The sequence below is a fragment of the Rosa chinensis genome, chromosome 2, assembly GCF_002994745.2.
Source record: "Rosa chinensis cultivar Old Blush chromosome 2, RchiOBHm-V2, whole genome shotgun sequence".
Taxonomy (NCBI): domain Eukaryota; kingdom Viridiplantae; phylum Streptophyta; class Magnoliopsida; order Rosales; family Rosaceae; genus Rosa; species Rosa chinensis.
In genome coordinates this window covers 76944648-76972199 of record NC_037089.1, presented here as the reverse complement: position 1 = coordinate 76972199, position 27552 = coordinate 76944648, and the positions used below count along the sequence as shown (strand labels likewise).

Here is a 27552-nt window from a genome sequence, read left to right as displayed (position 1 = left end):
CTCTGATTACCTATGGGATTTATGCTATCCGAGTTGAGATGTGTGTTTTGTGAATTGGAGACTGATGTTGATTTGGGGAGCAAGGTGGCTCCAGGAGAATAAGGATGAATTGATTGAGAAGTGTAAATGTTTTCTACAGGTTTGGGTAGCCCATTTTAGGGGAAGTTCCGCCAAATTTTTGGTAGAATTTCTTCTAAGGTGGGCCCCACAGGGTCACTTGGGATTTCAGGGTGAAATCTAAGACGGGTCTTGCATACTTAGGAAGATTTTAGAGGTCTATATTGATGACGTCGTTATGAAGTCTCAGAAGAAAGGTGACCACATCGCAGATCTCAGAAAGGTATTCGAGAGCATGCGACTACACAAGCTCAAGATGAATCCCGCTGAGTGTGTTTTTGGGGTTCAAGCAGGAGATTTTCTGGGATTCATTGTCCATCAGAGAGGGATTGAGGTCCCTGAAGATAAGGCGAGCGCAGTCATCAATGCAACTGCTCCGCGAACGAAGAAGGACTTACAGCGTTTGTTGGGTAAGATTAACTTTCTGCGATGCTTCATCTCTAATTCTGCAGGTAAAATCCAGCCTTTCTCTCCATTGCTGAGACTGCAAGGTCAGGCTGAGTTTGTGTAGGAGCTTAAACATCAAGAGGCTTTTGACAGGATCAAGGCCTACCACGCAAGTCCGCCAGTGCTTGTTCCTCCGAGGACTGGATTCCCATTAAAGTTATATATATCGGCAGCGGAGGCTTCCATTGGTAGCCTGCTCGCCCAGGATGACGAGGAAGGCATCGAACACGCTATTTTCTACCTTAGTAGGACACTTACAGACTGCGAAACTCGGTATACTGCAATGGAAAAGCTGTGTCTAACATTGTACTTCTCAGCATGCAAGTTGCGGCACTACATGTTGTCTTTTACTACTTACATCATCGCTCAGACCGACCTGGTCAAGTACATGCTGTCGCGACCTATTTTGAGAGGCCACATTGGCAAATGGGTATTGGCCCTGTTCGAGTTCTCGCTCCAATACGTTCCCCAGAAAGCAGTCAAAGGACAGGCCATTGCAGACTTTCTGGCACATCACCCTACCTTGGATATCCCGTTGGTGAGAGAGTTAGAGATAGCGACAATAACTACCACCCGACCAGATTTGGCATGCAATCAAGAGTACGCCATATGGTATCAAGCCACAGTCTCCTTGCAGCCCTGGGTATTGTTTTTTGATGGCTCTAGAACTAAAACATTAGCAGGAGCAGGAATTGTTCTGGAAAACCCAGCGGGCGATCGTTTCTCTTACTCTTTCCAACTGGAGTTTAAGTGTACAAACAACCAACCTGAGTACGAGGCCCTTATTATTGGCCTAGAAGTCTTACTGGAACTGGGGGTAAGAGATGTTCAGGTCCGCGACGATTCCTTACTTGTGATCAATCACCTTCAAGAGAAATACAGGTGTGCAAGCTGTTTGCTCGTCCCATATTTGAATCGCGCCATTGAGTTGTTGGATCAGTTTGATGACGTGGGCTTGGAGTACATCCCTCACAAGCGCAACTTCACGGCCAACGAACTCGCTCAGCTGGCTACATGCATTACATTAAAGTATGGGGTTCGCGGGCGCATTCTGAAAGTCGAGCGCCGCACACTGCCTTCATGGCTCGCGCGGCCTGACCCTCCTGATGATCCAGTCATCGCTGTCCTAGAGCCTATTGACGTCGATTGGCGCTTTCTGTTGATCAATTACCTCAAACACCTAGACCAAACAGCTGACAGGAAGACTCGTTTTCTTGCCTTGAATTATTTCCTCAGGGGTGACGAGCTGCGACGATGTGGGGAGGATGGCATAGACTTCAGATGTGTGTATGGCCACGAAGCGAAACGATTGATGCGCAAAGCACACATAGGAATATGAGGCGCCCATCAAGCAGGACCCAAGATGTGATGGCTCATCAGAAGACATGGGTATTATTGGCCAAGTATTTTGAAGGACTATATTGCATTCGCCAAAGGATGCCAAGATTGTCAAGCACATGGTCCAGTCCAGCATATCCCTAACATTCCCATGCAGCCTATAATTAAGCCCTGGCCTGCGCGAGGTTGGGCATTGGATTTGATTGGATGATTCACTCCCACTCTTCTCTCCAATACAAGTTCATCATTGTGGCTACTGATTTCTTCTCCAAATGGGTTGAAGCTGAGCCTTTGAAGGAGGCCTCTGGTGCCACCATCCGCCAGTTCATTTTTCGTAACATTATCTGCAGGTTTGGTATCCCCGAGGTGCTCATTTTAGACCGGGGGCAGCATTCATGGGAGGTCCTGTCGAGGAGCTTGTCAATGATTTCGGCATCTAGTTCGTCCACAGCACTCCATATTATGCTCAGTCCAACGGTAAAGCGGAAGCTAGCAACAAGATTATTATTACCCTATTAAAGAAAATGCTGGTCGAAAACCCTAGATAGTGGCACGATACCTTATATGAGACACTCTGGGCTTATCGCACCTCCAAGAGGAATCCCACCACTACGACACCCTATGCACTCATGTTTGGCCATGACGATGTTCTACCTCTGGAAATCAGCGTTCATTCTTTACGCGTTCAGGAGCAACATTACTTGATCAGTGAGGATTACGTCCAGGCAATGTGGCAAGAACACGAAGACTTAAGCGAGCAGCGCTTAGCGGCTTTGGATAATTTGACAATGGAGAAACAGCGTATTGCCCGCGCCTACGATAAGAAGACGCGTGGTCGGAGTTACAAAGAAGGCGACCTGGTCTGGAAAGCTGTTTTGCCTTTTGGCAAGAAACTGACTGGTCGCGGCAAGTGGACTCCACGATGGGAAGGACCCTTCGTCGTTCATCGTATTTCACCTTAAGGATTTGGATGGCGATGTCCATCGCAACCCCATCAACGGGCAATTCCTGAAGAAATATTACCCTAGTGTCTGGGAGTTCGAAGATCCACCGGATCAACCTTCGTCCCAGACTGGGGGGCAATCATAGTTTTCCTTAGCTCACCTCATCTCTACGTTCAGGCCTTATTTTGTGGCCTTAGTCTCATGTGTTTGCTTTGCCTACGAACACTAGGGGGGCAACACTCTATACACTCTGTAACATGAGGCCTTCTTTTGAATCCTTATTTCTGATTAATTTCCAGGCCTTCTTTTGAGGCTTTATTTTTGAATAATTTCCAACTTTTGTTGTAATTTTTCCTTGAGAATATACATGGTGGCCTATGCATGAGGCCTTATTTTATAATAATATTTTTTAACTATAAAAGCATTCATTCATAAAGTGGCTTTGCGGCCAAAAGCAGTACAGATTGAAACATTTACATTTGCAATTACAAGGCCAAAAGTGGCTTAAAGAATCATAAGGATTTCAGATCTTCTAAGAGTTTCTGGATCTTGTGGTGGCAAGGAGGACATGGGCAGTACCGCTGGCACTCTTCCTCTCTTCACCCACATCCTCCTCCGATCTGAGTCGCAGCTGCTCTCATTTGTACCGGAGGAAGAGGGAAGGAAATAATCCATCCCAACCCTTCTAGTTGACTATCCTCCGAGATGGAGATGATCCCCGGAGCGAGTGCGACTCACAACCACATCTACCTCCAGGGGAAAAACAGAAGCCTCGTGATCGGGCCCCGGAGGTAGACCGCGAAAGAAGAACTGTCGGCCTCAAAGTGGCCTTCCGCCATTCTCCCTCTTGCTCCACACGAACAGTCTGAGAAGAGGGACCCCTCAGAATCAGGTTCTGCCGCGTTAGGAGCGTGGCGTGTTCTTCGGTTTAACTGAGACTGGCGAGTTCGTCCAGATTCCCAGAAACCAAAGACATGCCACTTGACCTGAGATTAGGCCATGAGGCCTACCCAGGTCTTGAGATTAAGCCTTGAAGCCTATGAATTTGTGGCTAAGGGTGAGATCATGGGAAGAAGATTTTAGAAACTGAAGAAAGAGCAGCAAGGCTTGCGAGGTTATCTCTGGAAAAGACATGATTGCTTGGTTGCCTATTCTCCCTGAGTGCATGTATTTATAGTGCCAGTCGTAGTAATCTCAACCGCGTGATGGGCAGTTGAAGTACTTTCAACGCCATCAATGAGAGAATCAATGGAATTGAATGCTAGAATCTCAAAAATGAAGGGAATTGAAGCCGCGTGGGGAACGGGGCAGTCTTCAAGGAGTTAACCGCCCAATTTGGGATTATCTTTTCAACAGTTTCGATGTTCATAAAGAGGCGATAAACTACGGAAATGCGAAATAATATTTGGGCCAAACATAGTGGGCTAAATATTTAACATAATAATATTGTTCATACAAAAGGGCCTGATATAAGAGGCCTAAATTTTTCGGCCCGCATGGGTCAAGCGAAGTAGGTGTTCGTCCAGACAAAAACTAGTGTCGGCAGCAACTCGTTCTGCTTGACGAGAGGCTTCACGAGCTTGAGCTAACTCTTGAGACAATGCTTCGAAGGCCGCTAGAGGCTGCTCTAGCAAAGGTTCCTCATGTTCAAGTCGGGCCGTGACCGCTGTCAATTGGGCTTGAAGTTCCTCGATTTGGGTCCGAAGACGATTTTGCATAATTCGCAAATCTCTAACAAGGATAGCCCTATCTCCCAGAAGGTCGCGAGAAGCATCTGTCTGTTGCGTGAGGCCCCGATAGTGGGCCTGAGCATGCCTGGACTGTGCAGTTGCGGTTGCTCTTTCATTAATCTGCTTGGGAAGGTTTTGTAGTAGCTCATATATCTCGGTAAACTCAGCCTCAGTGATGGTTCGCTCGCGGTTGAGAACCATCAAGTATTCCTGAGCTCTGGCAGACGCACCCGGTAGTAGGATCTCGGGACTCGGAAGGCGTTGCAGCCCATCCCTTGCTTCATCTATAACTCCGGGAGAGGCCACTTTGAGTAGGCGAACAAGCCTTTCCAATCTGGAAGGAGGCTCAGGCAATGGACTTGGAACAGCAGCAGTAGTGGGGGCTTCCTGAGGCTCCATAATAGGGGCTACTTCCGGCTCTGGTTCAGCATTCACCCCTTCTTCTACTTCAAGAGCGTGGGGGGCAGGCTCCTGAATCACCATGTCTTCACTGACTGGTTCAGCAGGGTCAGCGACAGGTACTTCCGCAGGGATAACTGCTTCCTCAGCAGGACCAGAACTCTGTGGTTAAGGAACGATTATCAGAGTGCACAGAGAATAGAATAAGGACCAAGGCATTATATTCTGGAATAGAGTGTACCTCTACGACCGGAGGCTCGGGCAGGATTGCTATCGGTGTAGGGTCTTGAGCTGCTTCATCGGGAAGTGGATCAAACGCTATTTGTGCTAGGGGTTATGAGGCGATCAGTTCCTCAGGCTGTGCTTTTGAAGGAGTTGTCCCTTCTTCTAATTCAGGCGAGCTGTCGTCGATGACCTGTACCAGAATTGAGGCCAATTGCGCATCACACGCAGTACTGGCAGGAGGTGGAAGATTACCGGAATCTGTAGGCGCTTGGGCCTGCGAGGCAGATGTCCCTTCACCAGCAGCCGAAGATCCTTCCCTAGCTTGTCTGGAGGACCGGCGACGAACCTGCGAGCAAAGATAGTTATAGGGATTGGACAAGAGGGCGAATAAGTTCTATTGTGGGTTTTCCGTTTCTTACCAGTCGATCAGCGATTGGTTCATCCTCTTCCCATGGGTCAGTGCGAGGGTCCGAGCGGCTGCGCTTGCCAGCCAAAGCAGCGGTAACCTGCCAGAATCAAAGGGTTAGACTTAGCTCACAGAGAAAACACAATCCTGAAAGTAGAGGGTTCTTACTGTTTGCGGAATGTCGTCGTCGGAGGATGAATCTTCAACTTCGGGCTCCGCTATCACTATCTCCTGGTTTCCAGACTGGCCGGCGGCCGGGGAAGCACGGATCGTGCGGGTGCCAGAACGAGGCGCATTTCCCTGATAAAGTGGAGGATGAGTGAAAAGAAAGTAATGAAAAGATACTGTAGATACCTCTACTAGCAAGGCTAGTTTGCTATCTCACCAAGCATAATTAACACCCTCTTTGGGACACCCACAAGCCATGATGAGGCCCAACCGTTACTTCCATCTTGTAGCCCTATGTTCAAGCAACGCCACGGTATCCGGAAGAGGCAAATCCGTCGCCGGGAAGCCACGTTCCCGCCTTTGCCAAGATGCCTCCACAACATGGCTTTCTACATACTTCTTGGACTAGCTAGAATTGTGTGGTTGCTTGTCCCACATCGAAAACCATGTAAAGGAAGAGCATTCCTTCACCTATAAAAGGAACTCTCCTCCCACTTAAACACCATTCATTCGATTACAACCAATCCCATTACATCTCTTGTAATCTTGTTGGGCCGCAAGGCTCGACACACTAGTATAAGCTTTAAAGTGGACGTAGTCTCCCGCTAAGGCGGGAGGTGAACCACTATACTTCGCTTGTGTCACTCTCTCTCTCTCTCTCTCTCTCTCTCTCTCTCTAAAGCTAACTAGAGATCCCACGGATCACTAACGTTAACATTGGCGCCGTCTGTGGGAAGCCAACACAAAGGCTTCGTCACCTACCATGAACTTTGACCCGAAAATGTCGAGTCGACGCTCATTCAACATCAAATTGGGGCCGGTCAACGCCCGTAGGCAAGGTCAACGCCCATCAAGGCTTGATCAACTTTTGGTCAACACCCAACTCAAAAAAGGTCAACGCTAAACTATTCACTTGGTCAACGACAACTACAAAAAAAAAAAAAAAAAAATTTGGCGGCAAACTTCTCTGGGCACCCCTCCCTTTTTCAACTTTTCCCGCCAGTTCCTATGTCTCCGTCAAAGCTCCAGTTCCGCAGGACTCGATGCCCAGCGCCTCCGTTGAGGTCGCCGTACCTTCCGCTGGACTGTGCTCCGCCGGACACCACAGCCCAACGGAAAATAAACCGCCTGAGATCCTCCGCCGACCTCCAGGTCATGGCCGAGCTCTGGGTCTCCGCTGGCCATCCTCTCCGCCGAACTCTAAGCTTCCGCTGAGCCCAAAGCTCCACTAACCTCCAAATCGGCATAAGATAAGTCACTATATCTTACATTTTACGCTCTTTCAATTTGAGCTACCGCCATGCCAATACCATGCTTTTACTACTTCTAAGCATGCTTATAGAATATCACACTTGATATATCTTTACATGCTTCCATAACTTTTAAGCATGCCAACAACATTTCGTAGATTTGGCAACACTTTCTAGATCTCACGTACTAGATATGCCATGCTTCACATACCTATCTCAATGATCCATTAACATATCTACAAAAATGCAAAAATGATATTAGCATCCACATTACAAGTACATGCTATACACATATGCCATGCTTCTATTTTAATTGCAAAATTAAATAAGTATGGGACACTCAAACAAAATTTTATTACTTGCTTTATGTGTTTATCATTTTTCAAACAACCGCCAGGCGGTAAGGCAACGCCTCATAATGACAATGACCGCTACGCGGCATTGCAGTCAAGTTTCTCCTTCGAGAAAACAGCTAGGGACTAGTTAACACAGCCCACGGCAGCCATTGATCCGGCAGTTAACCCCGACGCTTGGGTATCTAAGATTGGGCTCGCTACCCAACACCCTCTGCTCCGCGCAGCTCCCCTCATCAAACAATTTTCCGACCATCCGGAGGTCTATAGCCAGGAGTGGGGACTCCTCGCAGGGCCTAGCAGGGGCCCACCCGAAAGGGCAAAAGCGTTCGCTCTAACAATTCTAGATGGACGACGCACTCGCACTAATTATGCTTGATATACGGCACAAAGCTACGCTTTGGTATCAACCCGCAAGAACACCCTCATTGACTGGGGACTTCGGGGACTTGTACATACAGCCCAACATAATTAGCAACGGTCACGCTCATGCCTCAGGGCATCACCTTCGAGCTACCCGTTAATGCCTTCCAGGCACTCCGAGCTTCCGCCCATGCCTTCCCGGCACCCCGAGCTTCCGCTCACGAGCTTACCGCTCATGCCTTGGCGGCACCCCGAGCTTCCGCTCACGAGCTTCCCCGAGCTTCCCCCTCATGCCTTCGCGGCACCCTCGAGCTCACCCCTCACGCCTTCCCGGCATCACGAGCTTCCCGCTCATGCCTTCCCGGCACCCCGAGCTTCCGCTCATGCCTTCCCGGCACCCCGAGCTTCCGCTCATGTCTTCCCGGCACCCACGAGCTTCCCGCTCATGCCTTCGCGGCACCCCGAGCTTCCGCTCATGCCTTCCCGGCAACCCTTGAGCTTCCGCTCACGAGCTTCCCGCTCATGCCTTCGCGGCACCCTCGAGCTCACCGCTCAATCCTTCCCGGCATCACGAGCTTCCCGCTCATGCCTTTGCGGCACCCCGAGCTTCTGCTCACGAGCTTACCGCTCATGCCTTCGCGGCATCCCGAGCTTCCGCTTATGCCTTCCCGGCAACCCTTGAGCTTCCGCTCATGCCTTCCCAGCACCCCGAGCTTCCGCTCATGTCTACTCGACACACCACACGTTAATGGAACATTGAATTTTTCTACCATTTGTCGTTTACCGACCGCGACAAATCAAATTCTTTTCGCGTTCCATTAATACGACTGAAAACCAAACAGACACAAACCGTACGCGCGGTCATCATTCATGAGTTACAAACGCTTACCTTCGCAGCGCTCATACAACTTACATTTATCATATGCAATCCATATGCTCACACGACCATACGCGCTCTCGAGTTTGTACTCGGCGCCATTCGCGTGTATACATCAACATGTATCACGCACCCCATACGTTCATATATGCCAACGCATATCAGCGCAACTCACATTTGTTGCCCAATGCAACGAGCATTCTACATATGCCTATTTTTTGTCTTTGTTGTGCAGGTTAACGAGTCTCTTCTTGCTTACGGAGTTCGGGGACTTGTAGGGGCTCCATACCGCCCGGTTACTTATGCTTGGTGACATCATGTGTATAACTCCCCAACCAAGAAGCTCCTCTTACTTGGGGACTTCGGGGACTTGTAGATACCTCTACTAGCAAGGCTAGTTTGCTATCTCACCAAGCATAATTAACACCCTCTTTGGGACACCCACAAGTCATGGTGAGGCCCAACCGCTACTTGCATCTTGTAGCCCTATGTTCAAGCAACGCCACGGTATCCGGAAGAGGCAAATCCGTCGCCGGGAAGCCACGTTCCCGCCCTTGCCAAGATGCCTCCACAACATGGCTTTCTACATACTTCTTGGACTAGCTAGAATTGTGTGGTTGCTTGTCCCACATCGAAAACCATGTAAAGGAAGAGCATTCCTTCACCTATAAAAGGAACTCTCCTCCCACTTAAACACCATTCATTCCATTACAATCAATCCCATTACATCTCTTGTAATCTTGTTGGGCCGCAAGGCTCGACACATTAGTATAAGCTTTCAAGTGGACGTAGTCTCCCGCTAAGGCGGGAGGTGAACCACTATACTTCTCCTGTGTCACTCTCTCTCTCTCTCTCTCTAAAGCTAACTAGAGATCCCACTGATCACTAACGTTAACAGATACAGAAGATAGAACTAAGATACTTACCTCCGGAGGGGGCTCGTGGATTACGATACCAGCTTGAGCTTGGCGAGGGGCTAGCACCGGTTGTGTTGCTGGAAGCGGTTGGGATTGTGTGGTATCCTCAGAGAAGCGAGCAAGCATTTCAACATCGGCAGGATATGGGTTTTTCAGTTCTCCAAAGATGGCTGCAAAGAGTTCATCATCGCGCTGAGTCCAGCAGTTGACTGAGACCTCTGCCCACCAGTCTTCGTATCCTTCTTCAGCCCCATCCACGGCGTCAATAACCTGAGCCCAGTTAGGAAGATCAACCAGCGCGAGCATGCTTTGTGCCGGCACAAGCCCAGTAGGGGGCCCGAATCTAAGCCAAGAAGTGTTGTAGTTCCAGGCGTCGTACAGAGGAAATGGCACCAATTGGAGGAGGCTGAATTGGCGAGCAAAGTGGTTAGGAGAGTAAAGCTCGTAGCTAAGTTCTTCGGCAGCAATTCTGATGTCTGAGCAGGAGATCGAGCGGCGAAAAGCCAAGCGCGCGCAATCACTGTAGCGAGGAGCACCGGGAAGGAAGCCGTTTTCAAGTAAAGGTGGGAATCTTCTATCCAGTATTATATCGCAGTATGGCATCTCATCCAGAAGGTATAGATAGGTAAAACATTCAGAGTAAGGAGGGAATGAGTACCTTTCCTCGCGGCTGAACCATTGACCCAAGAGTTGGTCGGCCGGCGGAAGCAGCGGGATATCATCGCGGTGGAAGAATGGAAAGTAAGTTTGGATCCAGAAGTCTAAAATCCAAAATGGGCCAGACATGCTAGTCTCGAACGGGTGCATCGTGGCCTGATACAAAGTACGATAAAGGGTTCCTAGCACCGGCTGCCCGAGCCCGATATTTCGGCCGTTGTAGAGGGCCGTCGCCAGATGGGCTTGCAGGAGGAAGTGCAGAAGATAAATTTACAGAGCCAGTATTCGAGGAAAGTGATTCCGCCGCTCGCATTGTGTTCCCAGCTGTAATACGCTAACCATCACGGGTAGGAGCCACTGTGAGCGTTGCGGCCGTGTTGGGCCATGGTCGAGGTGAAGTTAACAGTATCAATAGGATTCACCATCGATGGGCAGATCGGTGATGGCGAGAATATCCAGCAGGGTAATGCTCATTTGACCGAATCTAAAGTCAAAAGTGTTGGTGGCGGTATTCCAGAAACAGAGAAAGGCAGCGAGCTGCGAACGATTGCCACCTCGAGGGAGATGGAAACATAGATCGATAGTGTGTGTGATACCTGGGACATTCCAGCGAGCTAGATCTCACGCCAGTGTCTCGCGATACCAAGAAAGTTCTGCTGGGCTGATGGAGGACGGTCAATGCCCTATTTTGGCTTGATGGTTCTGGGCTCCCCAGCTACTGAAGTCTCCAGGAGTCCTTCGGAGGACTGGAATGGGCCGCCGGACAGGTAGGCCGTAAAGAACGATAGCGTGGGCCGGAATAGCGTCTTGTGGCGCTGGTCCCAGTCCGGTTTGATGGTCGGAGAATCGAAGGAGCAAGGGCCGATGGATGGATGTGTGGAGATGAATGCGGGTACCTATGTTAGTTCCCCAAGTATGGGCTAACTTTTCGTTCAATTCTTCCTCTTGATCGATGACTATTTTCTTCGGGGAGCCATTTCTGTGTTTCTGCGAAGGAGATGTCGGAGGAAATGGGTTTTTCTGGGTTTAAAGACTGAGAGGGTTTCTGATGTGACAGGTTTGGTGCGGCCGTGAGTTTAAATAAGGAATTTTGTGAGGGAAACGATACGACAGAAAGGCGTTCTGCAAACGAAAGGACGCGACCTTCATTAATGACATCGTTTCGAGCGACCGGCGCGTCGTTTTAGTCCCCTTCAATCAGTTACATCTTCGTGGGCCTAATTTCGGGGCCTGGGGGGCAATGTTTGAGCCCAAAAGTATTTTTGGCAAGATCCTTTAGTGGGTATAGCACAGCGGGCCGATACTGGTGGCCCAAAAATAAGCCTTCTTGGGTTTGGGTTATAGCTTAGCCCATTCCGTAATCCATAAGGAAAACGAAACCTTATGGGAGTCAAGTAGCAGAAATTGAATAGGAAACTTCAATCATTAATCCTTCTATAGCAAGGAACAGTCAAAGCCCTAGGTATAAATACCAGGGTTCAAGGACAGAAGAAGGACCCTCTCTCGAATCAATCAATCCCAGCGATTACAAAGTCTCCCCGGAGCAAACCTTCAACGTAGTTGAAACCCGGTGACCGCGCGCTAGTCCTAGTCTCTCCAAGAGCTGACTGTCAGCCTCACCAGACCCGGCGACCGCGCTTCCAGTCCTAGTCTCCCCGCGAGTCGACTGCCAGTGCTACTGCCACCGATACAACCAGCGAAGCAAGGGTAACGCCCTCGCAACCCAGCGAAGCTAAAGTCACGCTTTAGCAAAACCCGTGCTTTCTCACAACTTCCTAGTGATTGCTCTGCTTAGTCTACAACACTAAGTATCGATATGGTGAACGCGAAGAGATCACACCCAAAGTCCTTACCCGTAAGGCAAAAGTCCTTTCCCGAAAGGCTAGAAAAGAATCCTATGGCGAGGTTGGTGCTCTGCTCGTCCACACTCGCTTGAAGAAGAAGTCAGGTCAAGGGACTACCCCGACAACTGCACCCCACGGTGCTGGCACGCCTGCGCAATCACAAGCTCAAAAGAGACAGTTTGCACGCCAACTGGTGTTGGAGCCAAACAGAGTCAGCTCGTGTATGTGGTCCAAGACGAGGAGAACCTCGCTCGCTCCTAAGAGTATGCTCCTCTTTGCTTTGCTCCTTTACTTACTGTAAAACACAGAAAGCCAAAGAATTGAATTTCAGAAATTTCTGCTGTATGTGGATTGGCCTTGATATTGTTAATTAGTTCTCATTTAGTCTGATTTGCATTTGCATAATCGCGCGCATTTGATATTGATTTAGGGTGTTGCAAGTTTTGATTTTTTAAGAAGTACATAACAATCTTAACTTCAATATTTACAGACAAAAATAACCATGTGCTGCTCATTGACATTACTGTAGTCTTCAATTATCAGTTGCTTATTGTGTTTACAAATGCCTACAATAAGCAAAAACTGTGAATTGAAGATCACGGTAATGTCGAATCTGTTCATTCTCTCAAAAGTGAAAGGTTTGTTGGTTTTTCAAGATTTTAAGGCACATGAAATTTAGATTGGAAAATACGCATGAGAAGGAGGTATCAGTACGTATCATCAACTTACCCCACACATGCATGTAAAAATAGGAAGGAAGATGAAGAATCTGGTTGCAAGTAATTTAATTACAACAAGCAAACAAGAGGTAAACAAATAAAAGTAAAGCAGTGGTCACAAAGGAAAGATTAATGATGCGATCAAAAAAAAAGGAACGATTGCTAACAACAGAAACAAGGAGGAGAAAAGATGAAAGAAACAAAACTCAAAGACCTCGACTTGATATTGGGATGCATACTTTTCAATCATTCAGCTCAGTGGACAAAGCATCACTATTTAGACTGCTATGGAGTGTCATCTTTATTATGGCACATGAAATTTAGATTGGAAAATACGCATGAGAAGGAGGTATCAGTACGTATCATCAACGTACCCCACATGCATGTAAAAATATGAAGGAAGATGAAGAATCTGGTTGCAAGTAATTTACAACAAGCAAACAAGAGGTAAACAAATAAAAGTAAAGCAGTGGTCACATAGGAAAGATTAATGATGCGATCAAAAACAAAGGAACGATTGCTAACCACAGAAACAAGGAGGAGAAAAGATGAAAGAAACAAAACTCAAAGACCTTGACTTGATATTGGGATGCATACTTTTCAATCATTCAGCTCAGTGGACAAAGCATCACTATTTAGACTGCTATGGAATGTCATCTTTCTGTTATGGCTGGAATATTGATTTGTTTACATGCAAGCTGCAGAACACAACAGGTCTGTCTATTCTTCAATCTCTGTTCTTGCGGTATAATCGTTGAAGTTAATTATTTATTCTTTTGGTCTGAGTTGCAAACTTGCAATTTATTGAGTTATATATGTGCTATTAAACTAGGGAAATGGATTATGGGACCAAATTAGCTGTCTAAAAAGGAGTTCTATCTGCAACTTTGCAAGGAGATAATGTACTTGTTGCTGCTAAGGGAAAAGATCATCAGACCATTTTGTTAGCGGTAGACTCCATCGAGACTAGAAGATAGGTTACTTTCCTAAATGAAGTTTATCCGAAGAACAAAGATAACAAAAGCACATGGCATTATTATATGCTTTGCAAATGGCATGCTATCTTCCATCTTCTTATCATATGCACTCTTCTTGTGCTTTTCTCACCCCTTCTGCTCTGCTAGAGATACAATAACCAAAGATAATCCAATTAAAGATGATGGATCACAAGGTCTTGTTTCAGCTGGAGGAAAATTTGAACTGGGCTTCTTTCCCCTACATGGAAGAGGAAGCTCAGGCAGTTACAGAAGATATGTTGGCATATGGTATCACAACGTGACTCCAAGGACAGTTATATGGGTTGCCAACAGAGACAAGCCACTGCTTGCCAATCACACTGGAGTTATTGCAATCAGTCAGGGTACCCTCCAAGTGTTGGATATAACTTCTAGAAAGTCTTTATGGTTGGCAGAGATCGAAGTAATACAGTCTTTCAATCGGACAGTGAAACTCAAGGATGATGGGAACTTGGTGTTAAGTAATGCTTTGGCAGCAGTTCTGTGGCAAAGCTTTGAAAATCCTACTGATACATTCATTCCTGGGATGATAATGGTTAAAAACTTAATTCTAACTTCATGGAACGACGAAGATGACCCAAGAACTGGGAACTTTACCTTTGAAGTAGATGAAGACAACCAGTATATCATCAAAAAATCAGATGCAGATTACTGGAAAAGTAGAGCACCAAATGGTAATTCTTTCAGCTCAGGTGAAATGCCTGCTGCAGTTGCTTGGTTACTATCAAATTTCAGCAAGAGTTCACTCTCTTACAATGAGACAGAAGTCCTGCCACGATCAGGGTACAATTATACAAGATTGGTAATAGATTTTACTGGAAAGCTGAACTTGCTTGTGTACACACACAACTGGAGCTCGACATGGAGGGAGCCAAGTGATTATTGCAGTGTGTTTAACCGTTGTGGGGACTTCGGTATCTGCAATAGTACTAATAAGCCAATCTGTCGATGTTTGCAAGGTTTCAAGCCCCAGCTTCCAGAGGACTGGAACTCTGGAGATTTTTCAGGTGGATGCTTAAGAGAGTCCAATTTATGTGCTAACAGGAATGATACGTTCTTCAGTTTGAAGGTCAAGAAAGCACCAAATCCAGACCCACAGACCTATGTTGTCAATGAAACAGAATGCAGGAACATATGCTTGAAAAAGTGTGAATGCCTGGCTTACGCATACACTACCATCTGTTTTATATGGGGGGTCCTAAGTAATCTTGAAGAGTCTTCTTCTGGCCACAACCTCTATGCTCGCATTGCCAGGTCTGATTTAGGTATTGTTCTTCTCTTCTTTTATTTTAGAGTACTATAGAACATATGGACAATCATGTTGACTAGTGCCGCTAGTCTTCTAAAGATATTCGAAAGTTTCAAATCAACATACAGTAATAATATAATCTACTTGCAGAGGACATGTTGAAGAAAGTACAACGCACCTCAATTGGCGGAGCTTTTTCTCCATGATTACTATTTCATGCAAAGCTTTACGAATAAATATTCTTTAATTTAGTGAATGTGTGTTGGGGTTATGCAGCTTGATGCTAACCGTGAATGAGAGTGATACGGTAAAAATTATTGAGGCGTTCCCTTTTATCTTACAATCCCCCTTCAGCAAGACTGTCCTGAAGTTAAGACATATTTTGAATTAATACAAAGTATAAATGGAAAGAACTAAAACAAAGTAGAATCTAACTGAATTTTTACTTTGATGCAGAAGGAAATCATCAAGAGCCAACTAAACCGTCATTGGAAGATCATTCAAGAAGAAAAATTCCATTGTTTCTGATAGTTGTTGCAGTGCTTGTAAGCGTTTTTTTGGCATGCATCATTTCTATTTTTATATGGAGAAGAAACATGATCAAGGGACGAGGTAAAACCCCCATCCCCACCCCTTCTCTCTCTGCAATTTCTATTTTATGCATGTGTACCCTTTCTTCTTTTATTTGCTCTATGCTTGGATATCTCCATATTTAGTCGTACTGAAATTATTCTGTAATTCTGTGTTTTAGATCAAATAAGTAGGGCACAGCTTGATAGTGCAAGACAAGTAAAAAATTTGATAGACACAAGTGAGTTCAAGGAAGAAGATGGGAAAGGTATAGATATACCTTTTCTTGATTTGCAAAGCATACTAGACGCTACAGATAACTTCTCAGATGCTAATAAACTTGGACAAGGGGGGTATGGACCTGTTTACAAGGTAATTTAAGGATACTATTTTGTCATTCCTTAGCAATTGAATCAGTGAAGTTATGAGTTATTATGTGGAAAAAAAAGTTAATTTTGTCTTTATCGTTCATGTAATTAAAGTGAGTCCTGTTAGTTTAGACTGGTTCATCTAAAATTATGTGTCTAAGGGGTTATAATTGTTTTCAGGGGGAGTTTCCTGGAGGTCAAGAAATTGCAGTTAAGAGGCTATCAAGGGTTTCAGTACAAGGCTTACAGGAATTTAAGAATGAGGTGGTGCTGATTGCCAAACTTCAACACCGAAATCTTGTTAGACTTAAAGGATATTGCATGAAAGGAGAAGAAAAGATTTTACTCTATGAGTATATGTCTAACAAAAGCTTAGACTTCTTTATATTTGGTTTGCTCCTGGTCCATGTCTTGGCATTTTTAACACTTTTTTACTGCATTGTATATTATATCTTGATTGACTGCTACTAATCTTTCTCAAATGGAATGTGGAAACTTTGATATAGATCATACTCAAAGTGTGTTTCTCAATTGGGATATGCGCTTTAACATCATTTTGGGAATTGCTCGAGGACTTCTTTATCTTCATCAAGATTCCAGATTGAGGATCATTCATAGAGATTTGAAGACCAGCAACATTCTCTTGGACGAGGAGATGAACCCCAAAATATCAGACTTTGGCTTGGCGAGGATTGTTGGAGGCAAAGAAACTGAGGGAAACACAAACACTGTGGTTGGAACTTAGTAAGTTTTGTATGGGAATAACTTCCAAGGTGGATGGTTCATGTATTAGCAAAAATTTCAATTCCCAAATTCTCTAGGAAACTAGGAAAGTATTTCCTGTTTAAATTTTCTGACTGTTAGATTATTTTTTGGTGCAGTGGGTACATGTCTCCAGAGTATGCATTAGATGGAACGTTCTCGGTCAAGTCAGATGTCTTTAGCTTTGGTGTTGTTCTTCTAGAGATAATCAGTGGAAAAAAGAACACAGGATTCTATCAGTCCAAACAAAATTTCAGTCTCCTTGGTTATGTAAGCGTCTGTTAATCTTTCTTTTTTCTTCCATATCCATCTTTCACCCCCATATTATACATGCATAGGATTGTAACATTTTGTTTTTCAGGCATGGAGACTCTGGACAGAAAATAAGGCGTTGGATTTGATAGACATGAATTTGCATGAAAGCTGCAACAAAAATCAGTTCCTTGCATGTGTGAATGTTGGGCTCTTATGCGTGCAAGAAGACCCTAATGACCGGCCTGCCATGTCAACTGTTGTTACCTTGCTTGATAGTGGAACTGCAATCCCTCCAACTCCTAAGCAACCCGCCTTTGTCATAAAGAGAGGCAACTCCAGCACAGCTTCTACTTCCAGTAAGCAAGAAGCTTACCCTGAAATTACTAATACTCTAGAAGAAGGTAGATAAATAATTCATGGTTGAGGCTCTCATTAATCTTTGTCCTCCTAATTATTAAGGCAAACTTTTACTCGTCTTAATGTGTTTCTTGATATTTAATGTAACTATTTCTATGTGATTACCCTTTATTGTATGCTTCAAAGCAGTGATTGTAAACTACACATCACCTCATCAACTTGAATAAATCTTTCTTTCCTTGGGATACCAAACTGTCACGCCCCGAATTTTAAATAAACAATTCAAATCCGAAACATGAATAATAACTATTACAAACCAACGTCCTGAATTTTTTTCTCAAAAACAACCACACTTCACACCTCTCAATAATACAATAAACCACATTCTCAAGTTATTTATTACAGCACACTCTCACCAAATCAAATTGCAAGGCTCAAATGAGCTTAACTCACCTCACTATTACAATTGCTGTAAAATTATAACAAATGCTCTAACCCGCACGATCACCGCCCTGATTCTCCTGACCTACAGGATTACCCGCTACACAATATGAATCGTGTACCGGGAATGCAACAACACCAAACCCGGTAAGCCATGACAGCCCGTATGAGTAAACAAGAAAGAACTGTTGATTTTAATTCATATTTCTTTTAACTCAAGCAAAACAACCAACAATCACAACATCCACGAAGAAATCCACAATCCTCAAAATCAGTCACTAAAATCACCAACTCTTAATCACCAAAGATTAATACGGGAACTAGACTCACATCTTTCTTCTCAAAACCCCGAAAGCGTATTTATACAAATACGGTGACTGACAGACTAGAGCTCTACTGCATCGTAGCCCATCACCTGGCCTGGTTGTGGCATCCGATATAATTTGCATTTATCGTAGTTCATCAGCATAGAACGTCCGATACACATACTCAACTTAACCCATCACCCAACAAGGGTTGTGGCATCATTTACACTCAACCAATCGTAGCCCATCATCCACCTAGTATTAGAGCATCCGATTCCCTCATACTGGTCACTATGTTAACCCTAAACTCAACCAATCGTAGCCCATCTTCCACCTAGTATTAGGGCATCCGATTCCCCCATGATGGTCACTATGTTGACCCTAAACTCAACCAAAATCGAGTACAATAATATTCTTTCACACAATCGGATCAATAATTCCATGATATGTACTATTATTGTGTATATATGTACTCAAAATACAACTCCAAAAATCACCAAATCCATACTCAAACATATCATCATTCAATACCACGTCCTCCATAAATTTTCAATATAATTTCACCAATCACTATCATCATAAATGAATATGATAAATCACGTATTCGATTCCACATCAAATAAATCATTATAAAATCACTTATCTCCATGTCATACCATTCCATATATAATCACACATCTCCATGTCATACAATTCCATATATAATCACACATCTCCATATCATACCATTCCATATATAATCACACATCTCCATGTCATACAATTCCATATATAATCACACATCTCCATATCATATCATTCCATACATAATCACGTAAATATATATATACGTAATTATCCGCTCAGGGATAATCACTAATACCAACTATAGTTCAGGCATAAAAATCGTGAAATTCATTTTATATAATTAAATCATTTTACTTACCTATGGACCGTAGTTGATCAAGTCCATATGATTTAAAACAAATATTTATTCCATAAATATTTTCACACAATGACAACAAAATAAATTAATTAAAAGTACTCAGTTCGTAATATTAACCACGTGAGGTTTACTCACCTCTAGTCCCGCTGCGTCTTCACTTCAACACAATACACACCGAAACCGCTCACCCAAGGAAGACCGTCAATCACCTAATCAAACATGACCTTAACTTAGCCAACCAACTCATAAATAAAAATAAAGACGATCCAACGGTCGGATCGAAATTATATGATGATCCAACGGTCGGATCCTCACGGATCACCCATAGGATCATCCCCCAAAATTATCACGAAGGTCCAACGGTCAGATCTTCCTGAATCGTCCTTATAAACATCTCCACAAAATTTCATGAAAATCCGACGGTCGGATTCTCACGAATCGCCTTCCAAAACCCTAATTCACAATTATACGAAGATCCAACGGTCGGATCTTCGCCCGTGACCTCACAAGGTCACTGGGACAGTCATATGATCAACATAACAAAACTACAAGTTCATCAGACGGTCCGATCTTCGAAAAACAATAATTGGATTATCGAAATCGATTGAAACCGCAAAAATTCATAATTAATCATACGATAACCAAAAATTATGAATTATATATGCAAACGATCGTATCGAAACGTAGAATCTAAAACTGTAAAGAAATCACATTTTTTTGACCCCCGGAGGTGGCCGGAAAAGGGACGCCGGAAAAGAGACAGAGCCGCCGCCGACCACCGCCAATGGTGTCGGGGCCTGGCTGCTCCTCTTCCTCTCATCAAGCTGAACAACTTTCATAACTAGCACGAAGTCTGAAAATGACCGGAAGGGGTCGAAAATTACCTTGAACAGTATGAATGTGGCCGGAAATTTTCCAGAAACCGGCGAAAATTTCCAGAAACAGGCGAGCTCAATTTTCGACGTAAAAACTTCAATTTTAGGCCTTGATTCCTTCTAGAGAGTTGTTAAGAACATCAAGGCGAACCCACTGGAAAATGAATCAATCAAAACGATGCACTACAGCTCGAGATATCCCGATTGAAAGATTTTCGTTTCGGATCGAAAACCGACCGAGCTCCGACGAACGTGAAACCGGTCACTCCAGGTGCGATCCTTCTAGTATGATGATCAGCAAGTTGAGGCGAGTTCATGGAGCTAAGGATCGGAAGTTTTGGTGGCCGGAGCTAGGAGGAAAACGGGGTTGACCGTTTTTGCTTCAAGGTCTGCAACTCCGTTTCACCTGGTTTTGAGGCTGTGCCGGCGGAAACAATCACGCCCGGAAGGCAGGCGGCGTCGAGGTGAAGGCAAGGGAGGTGATTTGGCGTCAAACGGTGGCCGGAGGGTGGAGAACTCGACCGGGAAAGCTTGCTCTGTTTTTCCTCCGGTTTCGGACGCAAGAGAGAGAGAAGAAAGCTCGGTTTCTAAAATTGGAAACCGAGTGATATTTTTGGAAAATGACAGAAATAGAAGCTTTTATATTAAACTGGAAATACCTTCAAAAAATCATAACTAATTCATACGAACTCCGATTTTTGTGTTCCGCATATGCACGTGATCGTATCGACGATCTCTACAACTTTCATGAAGAAATTTTTCTAAATTTTGGTACGTAAAAAATGTCGATTTTTGAGACGCCCCTAAATACGTACGATTTCGAAATAAAATCGATCGAACTACTTCCACACTTCTCCAAGCTTCGTACAATCTCCTATGACCTCGAAATCATTCTAAGATGTCCTCGGAAAATAATTTGGATTTTTCGGGGTATTACAAATTGCATCATGAGTTCTACTATACAAGTAGTGGATGATCTAGGCATATCTAGTGGAAATTCTTCTATAGACTGGCGGTGCAAGTGACCAAATATTTATTGGATAATCTCAACTCTTGATATTTATAGTCAACATCTATATCCTAGACCTATACAAGAGGCCATATGAAACATATTTCTTTATTGAGAGAGTATTCAGTACACCAACATTACTTGTACTGACAAGAATGAAACGGTTGAATAACAATAAGTACATTTTTTTTTAAAGATTATCTATAAATATCAACGGTTGAGATTTATTAGATCTGTTGGTTCAGTTGTACAACCGATATATAGATGAATTTTTTAAGATTCATATCGGAAAATTTCTCGTTTGAATTTTTGTAAAAAAAAAAAAAAAAATTTCCATTTGTGCAAATAACAATCTGCGATGCCGGGAATGGTACTTTCGATTCAGTTGCGCTTGCGGCAGACAGCTGTCTAGTTTTCTGGGACTGAACTTGGTCCCTGTGTAGCCGCTGAAAGAAGAAGAAGAAGAATGATGATTTGTATCTTGAGACCTTGGAGGCGGACAAGGCAATCTCGACGGCATCGGAGTCTTGTTGTGTGTATGGCCCCAGAAGAAGAGGAGAAACTCACTCTCATCTCGCTGCTGCAGCACTCTCGATTTTGCGACAGTATGTTCCTCCTCACTCTCTTATCAGTTAAATATAGGCAATTTCATTGCTGTGGTCTGTTGGGTCTCATCTAGCTTTTGGTTATCGTTTGAATAATTGCATTGGAGGGATGGACTATTAAGCCTATGTGAACACCCCAGATGATGTAGAGGAAGAAGAGAAGCAATGGTGCTAGAGCACCAAGGTAATGCAACTTTTGATTTATTGTACTATTTAGTCAAACAAAAATGGAGTGAAACAACAAATTAGGGGCAAAAAGTCTTCGGCTTTAACAAGTAGTTAGAGATAGAAGAAAGAAATTTTTGAGACAAGCAATTGTAGTTTCGAGGAAAAGGCGGAGAATTGTAGCATTGTTCTAGTGGACCCAAGGTATTCAGACGACCTTGACCTGGATATTGCGCCTTCTTCTTTTCAATCATTTAGCCAAGTCTATCAAAACAAGAAATTTTTTTTGAACTGATGTTGGTATTTCGTGGCTCTTGATGCTTTAGGAGCAATCGTAATCCCTTTTTTTTTTTAGGTGCATGCAAGCTGTAGAAGCTAGATTTATGATGACTTTGTATAACAAGTCTGATATGTTCAACTAGGAAGATGGTTTTATGGGACCAATTTTATATTCATAGAGTTTGTAATTTGTTACTTGTTGCTGGAAAAGAGGATGAGGGCATTTTGGTAGCAGGGAAACAAATGAAGGCTGCTTAGCTCCCTCATTTCATTCTGTTTAGCATAAGAAGAATTATTAAGGGTAGCAAGAATAAATTTCTTCATTACTTGGTTTGCATATAGCGTGGAGTCTTACATCTTTTTCTTGTATGTGGTACTATTGCTGTGCTCTTATGACAACCTATTTTGTTCTGCTAGAGATACACCAACACATGACAATCCAGTTATCGATGATGGATCAGATGCTCTTGTTTCAGCAGGAGGAGAGTTTGAACTGGGTTTCTTCCCTACTACTACATGGAAAACATATGTGGGAATATGGTATCATAAGGTCACTCCAAGAAAAGTTGTATGGGTTGCCAACAGAGACGACCCTCTACCTGCCAATTCCATTGGAGTTCTTGCAATCCAAGAAGGTAATCTCCGCTTGTTGGACAATGTTACTCGAAAGTCTCATTGGTCCACAGACATTGGAACATCTTCGTCTTCTAACATGATTGTGAAGATAATGGAGTCTGGAAACCTGGTGTTAAGGGATACTGGTGAGTTGACAGTGGATCCTTTGTGGCAGAGCTTTCAAAATCCAACTGATACATTCATTCCTGGGATGCTAATGGATAGTAACTTGGGGTTGACTTCATGGAGCGACGAAGATGACCCAAGAACTGGGAACTTCACCTTCAAACTAGATCAACAAAGTCTGTTTATTATCTTAAAAAATTCAATGCCTTACTGGAAAACGGGAGGACCAGGTGAGGTTTTCAGGTCAGTTGAAATGCCTTGGGTAGTAACTTACTTATTATCAAATTTCAGCAACAGCACTGTTACAAGTATAGGGATTGGTAAGTTCAACAAGAGCACTGTTACTAGTCCTCCCCGATTTGATTGCACTCATGCAAGATTGGTGATATCCCCTAGTGGAGAGCTGAAGATTTCAACTTGGATTGAAGACTTGCAGTGGGTTCCGGTTTGGTCAGAGCCAAAAGATCAATGCAGTGTGGATAATGCTTGTGGGAACTTTGGCAGCTGTAATACTAATAACAACCCGGTGGTGTGCAAATGTTTGCCAGGTTTTAAGCCCCAGTCTCTAGATAAATGGACTTCTGGAGACTTCTCAGATGGATACACAAAAGACTTGTCAATATGTGGGCATGATGACACCTTTTTGAGTTTGAAGATGATGAAAGTGGGTAACCCAGACACAGAGATTGTTGTTTACGATGAAATAGAATGCAAGAACAAGTGCCTCAACAGCTGCCAGTGCCGGGCATACTCATATGCTGCACCTGAAAGCATAGCTCAAAGGGATCTTCGTAAAACTTCCTTGTGCAGGGTATGGCTTAAGGACTTAAATAGTCTTGTAGAAGAGGATGACAATAGTCATGACATTGGTGCTCGAGTTGCCTTCTCTGATATAGGTAAATGCACTTTTCCATATTAACTGCGTATTTAAGTCTTCTTAAACATGAACACAAAAGCATGAGATCAATACAGTGAACGTAAATCCAGCAACGCTAATTTCTTTATTTCTAAACATGAACACAAAAGCATGATGCTAGAAGAGTGAACATAAATGGTGTATACTAATTTCTTAGTTTGTCATGACAGTTGAATATTACACCTTGTGCAGAATCAACTATAAGAGACTGCAGCCCTTGTGGCACAACTACAATTCCTTATCCTCTGAGCACTAGATCAGATTGTGGCGACGCCATGTACTTAAGTTTCGCGTGCAATGCCTCCATTAATGAATTTAGCTTCCTGGGACCAGATGGCACCTCCTTTAGAGATATAAATATCAGCCGAAGTACACAACGATTCATTATCAAATCCAAAAATATGAATTATTGTGATTCTAGAAACCGAGTGCTGAACATTTCCTTCCTGTTTAAGGTAATCAGTTGGTGTAGCTCTGACCTGATGAGGAATTTTATTTCCAGCATAAATTCATCCAGCGGTCCTTCTGTAATAGAGATGGGTTGGGAGCCACCATCGGAAGCAAGCTGCACTACCTTAGAAGACTACAGGGATTGGCCTATTCAACCTGCAATCCAGTAAGAGGGGGAAAGAAAAAATGCCTTTGCGATACAAATTTTCAATGGAACGGCATTGACTTAATTTGTACTTGAAGGTGAAAATGCTGTGCCTCTTGTAAATTAATATTTCTATATTGAGTCCACTGCTGCTGAAGACGGTGGTACTGCTAAAGATGATTATTTTGATTGAGATTTTGTCTAACCATAAATGAAAAATAACTGAAACCATGTAGAATTTCTCTGAAGCCTTTTATTATATCAGCCTTATTATCACTGGATTATGCTGATTCAGAATGTTCAGTGATTATAAAAATTCACTTGTGATTTTTCTCCTTGGTTTCTTGCAGAAGGAAATCTACAAGAGCTATCAAATAAGAGTTCAAGGAAAAAATTGTTATTGTCTCTGGTTGTCGTGGCAGTCATAAGTGGAATTTTTCTGGCATGCATCATTGGTTTTTGTATATGGAGAAGAAAGATTACTAAGAGACGAGGTAAATTTTTTTTAATCTCAGAGGTAACATTAAGTTTCTACTTTAGATGCATTGTTTTTATTTTCATGCACTCTATGAATGAAACTGTGCAAAGTTTGTTCTGTTAAATGTCAGAAAGAGAAAATGAGTAGAAAATTGTTCAATTCCATGTGTTAGATCAAATAAGTCGTCCGCAGCTCGATAGTGAAAGACGAGTCAAAGAGCTCATAGACACGAGTGACTTCAAAGAAGAAGATGACAAAGGCATAGATGTACCTTTTTTTGATTTGCAAAGCATACTAGACTCTACAGATAATTTCTCAATTGGTAAATTAGAAGAACTTGTATGTCATTTCTTCACAATTGAGCTACTCCAATACTTATTTGTTGTCTAGGGCTAGTTGTAAGTATTCATGTTTTAATAAATTATACTTGTTTTCAGGGGATCTTTCCTGGAGGTCAAAAAATTGCTGTAAAGAGGCTATCAAGAGCTTCAGGACAAGGCTTACAGGAGTTTAAGAATGAGGTGGTGCTAATTGCCAAAATTCAACATCGTAATCTTGTAAGACTCAGAGGATATTGCATGAAAGGAGAAGAAAAGATTTTACTCTACGACTACATGCCTAACAAAAGCTTAGATTCCTTTATATTTGGTTCGCTTCTAATCCTTGATTCTCATAACTACTAAATTTTTTATCAAAATGGATAATGCCAACTTTGCAAGATCATACACAAAGCATGTTTCGCAATTGGGAGATGCGGTTTAACATCATTTTGGGAATTGCTTGAGGACTTATTTATCTTCATCAAGATTCCAGGTTGAGGATCATTCATAGAGATTTGAAAACCAGCAACGTTCTTTTCGATGAGGAGATGAACCCCAAGATGTCTGACTTCGGCTTGGCCAGGATTGTTGGAGGCAAAGAAACCGAGGCAAACACAAATACAGTAGTAGGAACCTAGTAAGTACATACTTAAAGGTGTATAGTTCATACATTGAATTATGATATCCTTATTTAAAGTTCTTCTGTGCCCATATGTCTTTGATTGCATAACAATTTGTGGTGTAGTGGTTACATGTCGCCGGAATATGCATTAGATGGAAAAATCTCTGTCAAATCAGATGTCCTTAGTTTCGGTGTGGTTCTTCTAGAGATAATCAGCGGAAAAAAGAATGCAGGATTTTATCAGTCAAAACAAACTTTCAGTCTCCTTAGTTATGTAAGTGCAGTTTAATCTTTTTTCTGTTTTAGCCAATGGCTAGGTAAAGTGTCTTGCATATTTAGTATCCACTCTTGTCCCATTCATACTCATGCTACGTTGGATTTTCAACATTTTCTCAGACATGGGGACTCTGGACAGAAAACAAGGTGTTGGATTTAATGGACAACAATTTGGAAGAAAGTTGCAACAGAAGTGAATTTATAAAGTGTGTAAATGTTGGGCTTTAGGAGAACAAGGAACCTTCCTGGATCCCTAATTAGACTTAAGGACTCGATCTGTAACTCTCAATTTGATTCAAATAGACAAATAGAACATTATTTACTTCTCATAAACTATTACATAACAGCACAAACACTGACTCAAGAAGCTGTGCTAGAGTTCATAGCAGTTATCTACCTTCCAGAGTAGTTATTTCAGAGTATGTTTCTGGTTTAGTAGAAGAGGAAGCTGTGCTAGAGTTGCCTCTCCGTGTGAAAAATGCTGGTTGTTTAGGAGTTGGTGGGATTGCAGTTTCACTGTCAAGCAAGCTAACAACATTTGACATTGTAGGGCGATCAACCGGATCTTCTTGTACGCATAAGAACCCAGTATTGGATACACCTAACAACATTTGACATTGTAGGTCTCAACCGGATTTTGTTCTGCTAGAGATACACTAACACACGACGATCCAATTACCGATGATGGATCAAAAGCTCTTGTTTCAGCAGGAGAATTTAAACTGGGTTTCTTCCCTACTACTACAGGGAAATGATATGTGAGCATATGGCATCATAAGGTCACTCCAAGAACAGTTGTATGGGTTGCCCACAGAGATGAACCTCCACCTGCCAATTCCATTGGAGTTCTTGCAATTGAAGAAGGTAATCTCCGTGCGTTGGACAGTGTTACTCGAAAGCCTTATTGGTCAACAGACATTGGAAAATCTTCACCTTTTAACAAGATAGTGAAGATAATGGCCGATTCAGGGAACCTGGTGTTAAGGTATAGGTTGACAGCGGATCCTTTGTGGCAGAGCTTTCAAAACCCAACTGATACATTCATTCCTGGGATGCTAATGGATACTAACTTGGAGTTGACTTCATGGAGCGACGAAGATGACCCAAGAACTGGGAATTTCACCTTCAAACTAGATCAAGGAGGGAACCTGTTTACCATCTTAAATAAATCGGTTCCTTACTGGAAAGGTGGAGACCCAGGTAAATATTTAAGCTCAGATGAGATGCATCCTGAGGTAGCTTACTTTTTATTAATTTCAGCAAGACTTCTTCTCTTTATACAAGATTGGTGATAAATTCTACTGGAGTGCTCAATGGTTTGACCTGGAATGACACCATTAAGCAGTGGGTTATCTTTTTGTCTGAGCCAAAAGATCCATGCAATGTGTTTAATGCTTGTGGAAACTTTGGCAGCTGCAACATCGATAATACCCCTTTGGTGTGCAAATGTTTGCCAGGTTTCAACCCCCAGTTTATAGACAACTGGAGATATGGAGATTTTTCAGGTGGATGCACAAGACAGTCATCTAAATCCCTGTCTGATTTAGGTGTTGCACTCCTCTTTATTAATTGCCCCTAAAACCTTTCTAAACATGAACACAAAAGCATGATGCTAAAAAAGCGAACATAAATGGCGTATGGTAATTTCTTAGTTTGTCATGACAGTTGA

General features: G+C 43.3%; 3 protein-coding genes and 1 long non-coding RNA gene across 4 annotated transcripts; 2 read left to right on the top strand and 2 right to left on the bottom strand.

Moving 5' to 3' along the window:
- The first annotated feature begins 295 nt into the window (after positions 1–295).
- LOC121051338 lies at positions 296–1903 on the top strand. Its single transcript, XM_040513601.1, has 2 exons — positions 296–569; positions 882–1903. Exons 1-2 carry the CDS (start codon positions 296–298, stop codon positions 1901–1903), a joined length of 1296 nt encoding a protein of 431 aa, XP_040369535.1.
- A 2374-nt stretch (positions 1904–4277) lies between these two features.
- On the bottom strand, positions 4278–15556 carry LOC112186247. Its single transcript, XM_040515562.1, has 5 exons — positions 15198–15556; positions 5775–5906; positions 5620–5706; positions 5217–5546; positions 4278–5137 (listed from the first exon to the last, which is right to left on the bottom strand). The coding sequence occupies exon 5, from the start codon at positions 5057–5059 to the stop codon at positions 4325–4327; it is 735 nt and encodes a 244-aa protein (XP_040371496.1). The 5' UTR covers positions 5060–5137; positions 5217–5546; positions 5620–5706; positions 5775–5906; positions 15198–15556; the 3' UTR covers positions 4278–4324.
- Positions 13288–26840, top strand: LOC112185052. The gene is given in 17 exon segments (XM_040513600.1): positions 13288–13468; positions 13587–15035; positions 15476–15631; positions 15771–15961; positions 16138–16348; positions 16464–16701; positions 16839–16989; positions 17081–17380; positions 21340–21491; positions 22353–23572; positions 23785–24208; positions 24424–24485; positions 24617–24681; positions 25103–25313; positions 25385–25622; positions 25731–25881; positions 26004–26840. Coding segments are annotated over 16 exon segments (5202 nt in total). The 5' UTR covers positions 13288–13468; positions 13587–13744; the 3' UTR covers positions 26145–26840.
- LOC112186399 lies at positions 17585–20501 on the bottom strand. Its single transcript, XR_002930776.2, has 3 exons — positions 19887–20501; positions 19138–19211; positions 17585–17872 (listed from the first exon to the last, which is right to left on the bottom strand). It is a non-coding gene; the product is annotated as an uncharacterized LOC112186399 (long non-coding RNA).
- Positions 26841–27552: the final 712 nt, after the last annotated feature.